Source organism: Heliconius melpomene, chromosome 19 (genome assembly GCF_056956725.1).
Source record: "Heliconius melpomene rosina isolate 202511_hmr_F chromosome 19, ASM5695672v1, whole genome shotgun sequence".
NCBI classification, from domain to species: Eukaryota; Metazoa; Arthropoda; class Insecta; order Lepidoptera; family Nymphalidae; genus Heliconius; species Heliconius melpomene.
In genome coordinates, this window is record NC_140407.1 from 2,739,435 (window position 1) to 2,753,133 (window position 13,699).

General features: G+C 31.2%; 1 protein-coding gene across 2 annotated transcripts in view; it reads left to right on the plus strand.

Annotated features, from left to right (window-relative positions):
• Positions 1 to 12,474, plus strand: part of Dop1R1 (Dopamine 1-like receptor 1) — a 74,189-nt gene extending 61,715 nt beyond the window's left edge. For both annotated transcript variants that reach the window (XM_085203108.1, XM_085203109.1), the window contains exons 3-8: positions 2,213 to 2,297; positions 2,871 to 3,051; positions 4,831 to 4,959; positions 5,970 to 6,215; positions 8,828 to 9,075; positions 10,429 to 12,474. In XM_085203108.1, the coding sequence (XP_085059234.1) occupies positions 2,213 to 2,297; positions 2,871 to 3,051; positions 4,831 to 4,959; positions 5,970 to 6,215; positions 8,828 to 9,075; positions 10,429 to 10,736 (1,197 nt within the window). In that variant the 3' untranslated portion in view covers positions 10,737 to 12,474. The remainder of the gene's footprint in view (positions 1 to 2,212; positions 2,298 to 2,870; positions 3,052 to 4,830; positions 4,960 to 5,969; positions 6,216 to 8,827; positions 9,076 to 10,428) is intronic.
• The last annotated feature ends 1,225 nt before the right edge of the window (positions 12,475 to 13,699 follow it).

Consider the following 13,699-nt stretch of genomic DNA (forward strand, 5'->3'; position numbering starts at 1 on the left):
GCTGAACTAAGCCCATTAGGTAAACCACCGATATACACCTACGAGTACATTACTGATTTTGCCACAAAGTTACCTATCTAATATAGACTCTACTATTTAGCAATAAGGCTTAAAATGTCATAGTAAAACGCATGTGTAAATCAGAATATCATTAATATTCAACAGGCCGCTTTCATTTACACAGAATGTATCGGCTTTTGTTATAAATACAAAGTTAAACTGAAGAACTGTGGACTAAAGCCCCACATACGGCCGCCATTTGTAATAATTATTAGAAGTCAAAATAGTATCTATATTTCTTTGTCAGACTTACTACAATAATAATACTTTTTACTTAGCTTCTAGCGTCAAAAAAGTACAGTGAGATGATACATAAAGAAAAAATTGTAAAAGAGAGATCGTCTGCCTGTTTATTTATTATTTAGGCGACACTGTATTTTGGCGAATATTAACATCGTATTATCAGAATATCTGTATAGATTTCAGCGTTCGTTAGGTTGAACGCACTAATCTCAGGAACTACTATTTCGAATTGAAATATTATTGTTGTGTTAACTAAAATGGAATATACAATATTTTGTTAACTATATTTGGCTATGCGGGCGAAGCCGCAGGTAAAAACTAGTTTCGTTTATTAGGTTACAAATATTAAAATGAAAATTTACTGTGGAATAGGGGAGCGAATAATGAATATCACTTCAATTTTCAACGTCAACATTGCCAATATACTCGTACATATCTGAATCAGAATTTATGAGTTTGATTGCTAGTATCGAGTTATGAGGACGATATCCATATGGAAATAGCAGCAGTTCCATGTTCGGATGAAATTAGATACAAAATTTTATGATTGGATGAGTGCAATGTTTTAAAAGCTATTTTTTTTTTGTAACAAAACGAGCTTTAAAGAATATACCATCACATTCTCCGCTTGTTTAAATTCACTCAGTTTCGCTGTCTACGTCAATTTATATTATACTAGCGGACGCGCGCAGCTTCGCTTGCGTATTTAGGGGTGAATTCTAAAAAACCACGAAACATGTGTTCAATGAAATATTTTTAAGAGTCTAAATTTCAAATTTTATAATAATCCGTGGCGTTTTAAAGATTTTTCCATACAAATTTTCAACCCCTTATTTGCACCCTTAGGGGGAGAATTCTAGAAAACGATGAAATACGTGTTCAATTAAATACTTTTAAAAATATAAATTTTGAATTTTATAAAAATCGGTGGCGATTTAAATTTTTTTCCATACAAACTTTCAACCCCCATCTCACCCCTTTAAGGTTAAAATTTTTGAAAATCCCTTCTTAGTGGATGTCCAGATTACGAAAGTAAACATCTGTCCAAATTTCACGTTTCTACGCACAGCGGTTACGGCTGTGCGTGCGTCTTACCTCAGTCAGTGAGGACAAGTCCTTTTATATATATAGATTTTGTTGGCTTCCCTTGTATGGATACTCCATAAAATGTGCCATGTTAATTTTGATTTATAATTTTGTTTTTCAAGGCTTTTGATCGTCAACTTAATAATTATATTTTTAAATAAAAATACTGGAATAAATATTTTGAAATTGAATTTAAATTAGTATCTAATTTAAATTCAATTTAAATAAGCGGAGAATGTGATGGTATATTCTTTAAAGTTTGTTTTGTTACAAAAAATAGCTTATGCTTAAAACATTGAACTCATCCAATCACAAAATTTAGTATCTAATATCATCCGAATATGGAACTGTTATATTATAAAGTGAGTTTATTATTGATGCTGTGCATCCACTCCCTGATCGTGGAGGTGGCATTTACTAGGTAGCACTGCGAAACAAGACAAGATTGTGGTAGGTCACCACCTACCTTCTCATAATGCGGATATAATAAAAAAAACAATAATTGACCCAGCTACCGCTATTCCAATTCAAAATGTATATATTTACCCTTTCCTATCCGAAAGTCCGAAATCCTACCTTGATTCAGACAAAGGCGCTTTTACAGTATACGTGTTCATTATAAACCATACTACGAAATTTTTTTTAATACAAATATTGCCTTGGGATTAGGGAGCATGTTTATTATGCGAAAATCGAACCTACAATTAATGTATGAATTCTTATATTTCTAAGCTGTGTGACGACGATATTAAATGAACCTTATTACTTTTCATTTAACATTTTTTTATTTTATTTATTTGATTAATTTTCTTTTTGTTGATAGGTGGCGCTCCTAAACGACACAACAGTGGAATATGAAGACGCAGAAGATCCGGATGCAGTTACGCTGCTATCTATATTATTAGTTGGTCAGTTATTATTAAATATTGCTCATAGTTAAGTTTTTAATACATTTAAGTAAAACTTGAATACGTAAGCAATTAAAAATCTCTTTCATTTCTAGTTCTTTTATCGTTGATAAATTCAACTTAAATTGGAGACATTGTGTGTTGAGTGAACATTACAGCTTGCCTCTTTACCAGAGCGAGGAAATGAAAATAGTAAATATTTCATTCCCCTGAGTGGAAATCGAACACATAACCGTTGCGTTTTCAGTCACACGCTTATGCTCCTGCACCACTATGGTCTCAAATTCGCAATTAGATCATTGATATGATTGAAAAAATGTAAGAAAATGTGAGAGATTACCAGAGACGGTACTTGGCATTCCATGGATTTACCGTACGGGTGTCGGGCTATCGCGTTGCAGGAGGAGGAGCACAGAGCAGTGCCTGGAACGTGTGACTCAAGTGTAGGTTGAAGGATCCCCCTTTAAATGTCTTCTAAATAAGAAAAAACGGCAAAACTAGATTCGTTTTTCCCTGATGCACGGGAAAAAGGTTTTCTCCTTCTTCTTCTTATATTTAATCTTTCTTTTCCAGGTATATTCCTATCTCTATTAATATTCGTAAGTGCAGCAGGAAACATATTAGTGTGTATAGCAATATACACTGATAGGGGCTTGCGAAGGATCGGCAATCTGTTCTTAGCGTCCTTGGCGATAGCTGATATGTTAGTTGCTGCTGCTGTTATGACATTTGCTGGTGTGAACGATTTATTAGGGTGAGTGGTTATTTATTTGAGTTTAGTTTTTCTTACTATATCGCGCTATATGTACATAGCAAGGCAGATAAGACACTCAGTTCTCATCACCACTTTCGTTCCCAACATTCTGCCGAATTCTGGAGGCACTGCGTGTGAGTAGTGAAACTCAACGTCTCCCTCGAGGAAATGAAAATAATTAACATTTTATTTCCTCGAGTGAAAACCGAGCTCAGAACCTATAGCTATTTTAATAGCACTCTTGTGCCCTACGCCATGGCTGGCTTGAACTTCAACATCAATCTTACAAATAATACTATTATAATTAATTTTCTACCGCAACATTTAATCCCAAATTTACATAATAATAATTACAGAATTGATTGTTTCCATTAATAAGTTAACAAGTATTTAACAGTGGAAGGCTGTAGGCAAACTGATAACACATTAACTAGGCGCGATAGCATCTTGAGCTCTATTAATACTCCACTTGTCGAGTATGTCACGTAGTTAAGTTGATTAAATATACATATATATATTAATTTTATATGTGTGTAAGTTTTGCTTATAAAATAGTTTTTTTTGGATATAATGATTGCGTGGTCAATGCTTCCGGAATTCGACGGGAAGTTGGGAACGGAGTGTGTTAACACTATGTTCCCTCTGGCAACCCTGCTGTTTTGCGGGATACAGCGTGCTATGATTGCGTGGTATGTTGGTGTTTAGTAGTAGATTCGTCAGTCAATATTAAAGTTCAATAGTTTCGCTCAAAATAAGAATAAATATAATATGCTGTGATTTGTATTTTTGAACTACAAATAATTTACCACTGATTGACAAATTTTTGTAAATGAAGAAAGAAAGAAAGTACAATTCAAATCGTATTAAAAATGATTAAAATATTAAATACTTCAGTAATATGTAGAGGCCATCGTAGTCCTTAACAATAAATCTCCAGGTTCCCTCGGCCTACCCAGAAACGTGCATACATGAGTGAAGCTGAAAAAAAACCTTCGATCTTCTTTAAAATATTTATACGTTTTCTAAAATACTTTTCGATCCTAACTTTTAAAAATAATACCTAAGATTCGAACTCACACCAATCGTGTACTATAAATCATCAACATATGCACTAATATACCATATAAGGGTCTAACAAACTGCAAAACAAGTTAAACTAAAAGCACACAAGCTTTTATAGAGCCTCCAATATGCGTAGTTAGTTCGCAGCGACGCTCAGTTGAGTTTCTATTACGAGGACTTTATTTAAAATAGGCCGTAGGATCAATATGAACGTTCTTGTTTTTTTTTTGTTTTAACCGAGTAGTAGGCTTATAAAAGAGTGGATAGTTAATTATATATTAAAGAAGAATATTTTTTGTTATTTTAGTTTGTCATTGAATGATATAGAGTTGCTTATTATTATATGTAAAGAAACTGTATAATATAGAAATTAATAAATTAAACATTTCAAAGAAAGGGTCAAATTTTCGAAGAAGATCAAGTCTTCTTTCAATAAAAACAAAAGAAGAAAGTAAAAAAATAAATAAATACCGTACTAATATTAAAGTACTAGCCCAATTGCATAGAATACGGCAACCACTAAATGGTGAAGTCATATAATATTTAACAACACATTTTTAAAATGGGTGGACAGGGCAAAACAGGGGGTTTATCTTTACTGTACAAGATACTCTAAGAGACCTACTCAAAAAGAATAAAAGAAAAAGCAAAAAGCTGCAAAAAAAAGAAATAGACAATTAATAAAAGAAAAACTTGAATAATGGAGATATCTTTCAGGTACTGGGTATTTGGAGAACAATTCTGTGACACGTGGGTGGCGTGCGACGTGATGTGCTCCACTGCGTCCATACTCAACTTATGCGCTATATCGCTCGATCGATATATACATATAAAGGATCCTTTAAGGTACGTACAATTAGATACATTATATCAATCAATTCAACGAACATTTATAATTTCACGCTATATAATGCACATAGCAGGGTAGGCAGAGAAAACCTGAGAGCCTAGTGTTAAAATACTCTGTTTCCATTAACAAAGCTTGAAAGTAGGGCGGAAAGTAGTGAACGGAATCGACGAACGGAGAATTAGTAATAGATTCCATCTGCCTACCTTCCTAGCGGGAAAAGGCGTGAAGCGAGCTATTATATTCAAAATTTATAAGCATAAGAAACACGAGTACAACGATAGTCACGTTTCTTACTTAGTGTCGTAATCTTAAAATTTACTTGTTGAATTTTACACCTGCGTCTAAATGACTGCTCTTACCGTCTCAAGCATTACTTAGAAACTTTTTGTTGAAATAAAGCGAGGCGTCTCCACTGTCGTAAAACATTAATAGATCATAACTTTTTGAATTTCACACAAATTGCTAAGCTTGGAAGTTTTTAATTACATATGGGCTTTTAATTAAAAAAATTATATAATTATATGTAGAGTAAATTACAAAGATATTTTAATAATAATGGAAAAATATATGTATATCATTATAGAAAAAAAATATATATACCTACATTGTTGAATTAAAAGCATATATATTTTTTCAACGAAAAATGAGATGAGACAAATAAACATTAAATAATTCCTCTAGCAATGCACAACTTTGCAGCCAGTGCTTTGTGTCTAACTTCATCAAAGTTAAGCTGCTGTAACTTTCATCAATTTCAAAATTAAATACAATTTATAAGTATTGAGTTAACTTTAGATTTTAATTATATATTTAATTTAGCAGTACAGCATTTGACTGTAAACGCAACGCGTTGAGTTAGGACACTTCTCTTTTCAATATATTGAAAATTGAGCAGAAATTGGAGAACAGAGTGTCATAACACTAGATTCTCTATACCTATCCTGCTTGCGGGATACAGCGTGAAGCTAACAAAAAATATATCATTAAAATAAGTTTTTGCCAACAGATACGGCCGCTGGGTGACACGTCGAGTAGCAATCATAACAATTGCCCTCATATGGCTACTGGCAGTCCTCGTCAGCTTCCTACCCATATCTCTAGGGCTTCACCGGCCCACAGATGAGGTGACGACCACAGAAAGACCACCCAGATACCCAACTTGTGCACTGGTACTGACGCCTACGTACGCGGTGGTATCCAGTTGTATATCGTTTATACTGCCTTGCATCGTCATGATTAGTATATATTGCAGGTTAGTTGTTATTGTTGAATTTTTTGTAGGTAAACTTACGACTAGAAAAATAACAGATTTTTTCTTTTCTAAAATTGTGTTTTAAGGGCGATATTTAGTGCAGCAATTTTATTTAAGCGAAATCAATATAATGATTATAAATTAACTTTGGAGTGACATTTAAATCTAAGCATCGAGCTGAATTGCTTCCGCCAAGACTTTAACCATAATAAATATTCGATAATAAGTCCCCGAGAAACTCACATTCCAATTTGCAGCACTATTCGCTCTGTAGTTCCGACTGTACAAAGTCCGTCAGTCTGTTGGTAACAGAAAAGTTTTATATACGTGTAAATAGAAATATTTTCATCCAAAAGCCCTTTTGATATCCATTAATAATGTCATGCGTTGAGATCGTCGTGGCGCAGGAGAATAAGGGTGTGAATATAACGCGACGGTTGTGGTTCGATCCCCACTCGAGTTTCTTCGCTCTGGCACCAAGGTAAAAAGCCCGGCGTTAAGTTCCTCCACATAACATGCAATGCCTCAAAATATTTGATGGAAAGTGGTTCGCTGAGTGTCTTAACACTAGGCTCCCTCTCCTTCATAAGGGAAAATAAGTGGAGAATATTAACATAATGTACCATTTGTCTACCCTGATTTATTATGCTTGTTACAACACGAAGCTCAAAAGAATATAGAAGTATCCTCATTTGAATCCACACTCGTCACTTTTAACCAAGTGCATATAAAATGCACAGTAATGGCACCTTTTTATTAAAAGTTTGAAAAGCTTATGCATTATAAAGTGAAGCTAAACAATCTTTTCAAGCTTTCATATAAGCTCAAACGAAAGTCCCGCAGGAGTTAATGTCTGTCATCTGTCTAGCACTAGATATTGCTTGAGAAATGTTAGATATTTTACAAAGGATTTTCAAATCTATAGGGATTTTAATATCGAATTCTTATATTTAAGTGTGGTTTTTAGTTATGACGATCTCGATTTTTATATTAAACTAGTGGGCCCGGACGCGGCTACGCCCGCTTGAATTATACGATTATTTATTAAATATATTTATGAAATTATTTTCGGTTTTCAATAGAATTTGTAAGAAAATATAAGCCTAAATAATTAAAATAAGTTAAAAAAGAATAATAAGAGTTAATGTCTGTCATCTGTCTAGCACTAGATATTGCTTGAGAAATGTTAGATATTTTGCAAAGGATTTTCAAATCTATAGGGATTTTAATATCGAATTCTTATATTTAAGTGTGGTTTTTAGTTATGACGATCTCGATTTTTATATTAAACTAGTGGGCCCGGACGCGGCTACGCCCGCTTGAATTATACGATTATTTATTAAATATATTTATGAAATTATTTTCGGTTTTCAATAGAATTTGTAAGAAAATATAAGCCTAAATAATTAAAATAAGTTAAAAAAGAATAATAAGTGGAAATTTATTATTAGAAAAAATATCTGAGTAACCGAAATGAACAAACAAAATAAGTAAAAGTAACTAAAGGAAATCCTAAATGTTAAAAAAAGTAACTAAAGTTTGCCGTGCGCGCGTACTAAACTTTTTTCTATATTAAATAATTAATAATTTTTGCGAACAATATTAAATAAAATCCCAAATGATTAAAACTACGATATTTTAAGTGTATAACATTGGTATAGATAACCGAACTGATAAATTAATTATAAGCAGCAAATAATTATATAAAAATTAACAGTAATTCGAAAATATATAAAAATTTACAAAACCATCAAAGTCATTTGCCCGTTCGCGTCTGTCACTCTATGCCTCCCGAAGGCTAGGTCATTTCGAATCAGTGACATCTCCTTAATTATAGGTATACTAGTGCGCGCGCAGCTTCGCCTGCTTATTTGGACCCTTAGGGGTAAATTCTAATAAACCATGAAACATGTGTTCAATGAAATATTTTTAAGAGTCAATTTCAAATTTTATAAGAACCGATTTAAAGATTTTTCCATACAAACTTTTAACCCCTAATTTGTACCCTTAGGGAGATAATTCTAGAAAATCATGAAACATGTATTCAATAAAATTCTTTTAAGAATCTAAGTTTCAAATTTTACAAAAATCGGTGGTGATTTAAGAATTTTTCCATACAAACCTTTAAACCCCTTATTTGCACCCTTAGTGGGAGAATTCTAGAAAACGATGAAATACGTATCCAATTAAATACTTTTAAAAATCTAAATTTCAAATTTTATAAAAATCGGTGCCGATTTAAATTTTTTTCCATACAAACTTTGAACCCCTATTTCACCCCTTTAGGGTTAAAATTTTTCAAAATCCCTTCTTAGTGGATGTCCAGATAACGAAAGTAAACATCTGTCCAAATTTCACGTTTCTATGCACAGCGGTTACGGCTGTGCGTGCGTCTTACCTCAGTCAGTGAGGACAAGTCCTTTTATATATATAGATATTAAAATAATTTTTATGTTAAACCTCAAAAGTGATGCATTTGAGGCGTATATGTCCACATATCTTACACTATATAAATAAAGCTAAAGATTAAGTACGATGGAACGTCCAAATCTCAGAAGAGAAGTAGTTACACTGTTAAAATGAAATATCTATATACAAAACTTTCTTCCCAGACTATACTGCTACGCTCAAAAGCACGTGAAGTCGATCCGGGCTGTCACAAGGACAGTCCAGCTACCCGACAACAGGACTAAGTCAGTTAGGACTCGCGTCCACACTCACGTCCACTCATCGCCTTATCACGTCTCCGATCATAAAGCTGCTATTACGGTGGGAATCATCATGGGAGTGTTCCTTTTGTGTTGGGTGCCGTTCTTCTGTGTCAACATCGTTGCTGCATTTTGCAAGACTTGTATACCAGGTGGGTATTTCTATATTTCTATAGGTGTTGATATTTTTGTTTTTGTTTGTTTGGTTTAACTTTTATCTTAAAAACTATATTGAAGAAGAATATTTATCATATCAAAGAAAACAGTGGGGTATGTTTTTTTTTTTATTTTATTTTATTTTTTGAGTTCAAGAGCCTATCGTCTGTAAATGAAATATTAAAACTAGAAACCATAGAAATTTATTTAAAAAAAATCAAAATTATGAACTTTGAACATTTCTTTTCGTACTTATGATGAAATAATATATGTACCAATTGGTACAGAAAATAACTTAACTAATATTATGTTGTGTGTCAAATGGTAGTCAAGTATTCGTTTGTCTATTATTTGCATCAATTAGCCTTAATATTTTTCTAATCAATGACATAAACAACGCAATCTAAAAAGATTTTAAATATTGTATTTCTCTAATTACCTGAACCGAGGTGTTTGTTTATAAGGCACAGAAGAATTCTCAGCCAATACTTCTTAAATTGTTTTTAATTAAATAAAAAGTTTTCCTAAGTTATTAAAATAATACGCTACCATGTTTAAATTAACTCATAAAGGCCTTTGATGTAAAGTTAGAAATGTCAGACCATATTTTGAATGTACATCCTTTGTACAAATTAATTTAATCAAAGACTATTGATATCACAAAATTTAAGTTAATTAACGATTTTAATTATAAATTAATAGAACGTATATACACCCAAATTGAATTTATACACATTCCTCGTACACAAGATTCTGTACTAATTAATTATGATGCATTACCCAAACCCATACGTGACATAAAAGATAATGAGAAAATAAATGAACAATCCTAAGGATCTGTGGCTCATAAAAATATTTCTGGCATTAAATAATTGATGGCCGATCTAAATCGAATGCTTGAGATACGTGATAAGGAAATTACAAATGAAATTGCCTCAGAGATGGTCAAATTGGTGGATAAGCATTTGGGTCAGTGTGTTGTGAAGGCAGCCGTAATTAGGAACAAAATATATTCATTATTAATGAGATTATAAAAGCACTTTATGGTTGTAGCGCCCTAAGTGTTCTAAATTAAATGGCTTATTTAAACATTAGCGTTGATAACATAATTTTTGTTATTGTGAAAATGGTTTAACATTTTTATTTCAACATATAATATAATTGATTTCAAATAATATTATGCTATGAATTTATATGTATTTTAGATATATTTTTAGTTTGCAACCAGTATATATTTGTTTAATACATTTGTACTATATAACCCATTTATATAAAACTTATTTATATTTCTATTATTAAATTCTGTATACGCAAGAATTCCCATACTCAACCTAAAACTTTTATTACAGATCTCGCATTTAAAATCCTCACGTGGCTTGGCTATTCCAACTCCGCGTTTAATCCGATCATTTACTCCATATTCAACACGGAGTTCCGTGAAGCGTTTAAGAAAATACTCACGTCCAAATATCCTCCTTGTTGCGGATATCAGACGGTAAGAGCAAACACACCGACTAGAAATGATAATTTCGTCACTGATTACGGAACTAAGACTCTGGTAGTTCGAAGAAGTGGCTCCTTAGGTCTTTCCGGTGTCGATCCTACTCCGAGGTCTTCGGCTGAATCTGTAAAACCTTTAAGGGATTATCACATCTGACAAGAAGACGGGAGCAGCAACAATGGACTGCTCGACAAAAGCGACGTAGTGTAAGTAAAAGACTGTTTATTTTGTATATCTATCTTATGAGTTGTTCGTGTAATGTAGCAATAAGATGCCTAGCAATTCTCTTTTACATATCAAGTTGATTAGTATAGGCGCATTGATTAGAGCTTCGTGCGATTCTTCTAATAACCCTATTAAAAAATAAGAAATAGATAACGTTGGAAAAACTATGAATTATAAAAGATTCATATTTAAAATTAGCATAAAATAAATTCTCCTTAATTCTCTTGATGTAGGATTTTTGTAAGGCATCCATTTTTCTATTTTATTGATCAGTTTTGAGTTAGTAGAGTATATTAAATGTTTTAAAAAAAAAGATATGTATAAGTCATCAATCTTTTGTCTTTTCAGCTAAAATATGTATGTGCAAAAAGTGTAGCTTCAAATTAAATAACTAAATTATTAAATCAAGTTTAATACCAAAAATAAAAATTTTGTAATAGAGTAATTTCATCTTCAATTTATTATATCCCTGTGATACTTTTGTATATAGTTAAATAACTTATTCTTAAAAGTGTAAATAAGAATACAATATTAAATATGTTATTAATTAAGGTGTCTCACTATTAGTTAATATTTAATTATAATATAATGATCGTTATTGCCTCATTTTCGTACATCGTTAGTATCTTTCTGAGTTGAATTCAGTGAGAAACCTCTTTATTTTCCTCTTAGAATTTTTTGAGGCTGACTAACCAAGCCAAATAAATTCTTTGGGCATTTCTAGCCAATAATAATGGTCTTATGGCTTTACTTGTGTTATTATATGCTCTTTGTTGGCGAAAATATAAACTTATTTTAGTTAAAAGGAGACCGTTTCGCCTAAGTATTACCCACTTATGCCTCTTTCCGTCATAATACATGTACCTATAGCTTTATCTACTAGTCAATTTAGAAATCTTCGTTGTTCCTAAAATCATATATCACTAAATAATATAATTTTTTAATATACTGTTGTCATATGTAAAGATATATAAAGATTATAAATGATTCTCATAGAAATTCATTAAATGTTTAAATATGATTGTTTTTTTCTTTATTTAAAAATCTTTCACAATTAATAAAAAATAAATTATTTCCTTCAGAAATTAGTTAAATAATATAATAATTCGTCATTTGATATTAAAGGTAATATATTTTTTGAATTGCTAATTTAACTAGAATGCATTCTTATTATTGCATCTTTACTGTTACTCCTGTAATACAAATTATTTATTCTTCAAGCTTAGTTTAAAAGTTCTCAAGAATATTTAAATTACATACTTATCGTGAATGAGGCTGTCCTGACCATAAGGGCCATTTTCATATCTTCGCTCTGGCACCAAGGCAAAGCGCGGATTTCCGCCACTTTACTCGCAATATCTCAAAAACGGTAAAAAGTGGTTAAGAGAGTGTTTTAATACTAGGCTCCCTCTGCCTACCCTGCTATATACAGGATTCAGCGTGAAGCTGATAAAAATATTAATACATGTATTTTATTAACTATTACATTTATAATCATGATTTTTTTGGTAATGATATTATTAAAATTTCAAATATGTATGTTAATGTTTATCCAATATACTACGGGCTATTCTAATATAAGCATAATTTTATAAATAAGAAAGAAATTTGATTTAGACTGTAAGAAAAAAATAAATAAATGACATTTGCAAAATGAAAAAAAAATAAACATTTTAAATAAAAAAAATATAAATTTTGAGAACTTTTGGACTAAATTTTGATATTGTTGTCATTTGAAATTCTATTTAAATAATAAGTAAATGTAGTAGATTTATATAGTTAACTTAGTACCAGATGCTTTCCAGAAGTACCTTTAGTATATATGAATATATTACAATGGGGAAAAGCGCTAATGAAATTTATTGATATAATTGTAAAAATATTGTAATTATATATCGCTATACGAATGTTGTAATGTTTTTAGATTTTATTTATTGTATATACTTTCTTCTGTAGAAAATATGTTGTAATTTCTTAATGTACGATGTATGTATTTATGTATGTATATATTTATTATTTAATATGCAGCTTCTATTTCATAATTAATCGTATTTAAACAAAACAATGTAATCTGGTTGTCTGTAAAGTCGGTTACCGCACTATAATTTTACGTGATAACATTGTAATAAGTCAATGATGAAAGATTATATATTTTTATGAATTTTATTGAATTATAACCTGTAAATTATCATTATTTTGTATAATACAAAGGAGCTAATTGTTTTTTTTTGATAAATTAACCTTTAATGCAACTCGTTAATTCAAATATTCTTTTATTAATTAAATTATGCAAATTAATTACAAATAACGTAAACGTAATAACAAAAATAATTAAAAGTCAAAACCTTAGGCCGATGGTGCCTCTCTACCGCTTGTTTCGCGCTCTCGCTTGCACACTCGGCTGAGGTGGAACGTGACAAAGAGTCATGCTTTCATGTGCATACAAAAAATACAAAACTTATTGTCAAATAATATGTTCTTGGCGAATATGTCACATTTTCAATACGATGTTGAAACCTCAAGAAATATAATACGTATTTATGTCGTAACGAAGTAGGACAAGCTAAACACAAGTAGGTTAGCTAAAGAGAGACGTTGCAACCAACTTTTAACGCTCGTGTCTCTTATGTCATATAGTCTTGCTGTTTTATTTCACATGGAAAATGATGGCTGCGTGAAATTATGAATCTATATAGAGATTTATGCTTATTTCTACCTTTTTTCATTGATTTAAAGTTGTCTTTTCGTTGTTTGTTCAAGTTTTTTTTTATCTTAATAATATTTATAATTTTTTTTAATTATTCTTATAAACAAATTTACTACTATAAAAAAAATAATTGTCTACAGATTTTAGTTTACTTCCTTGCAAAAAGGTATTTAAAAACTACAAAATC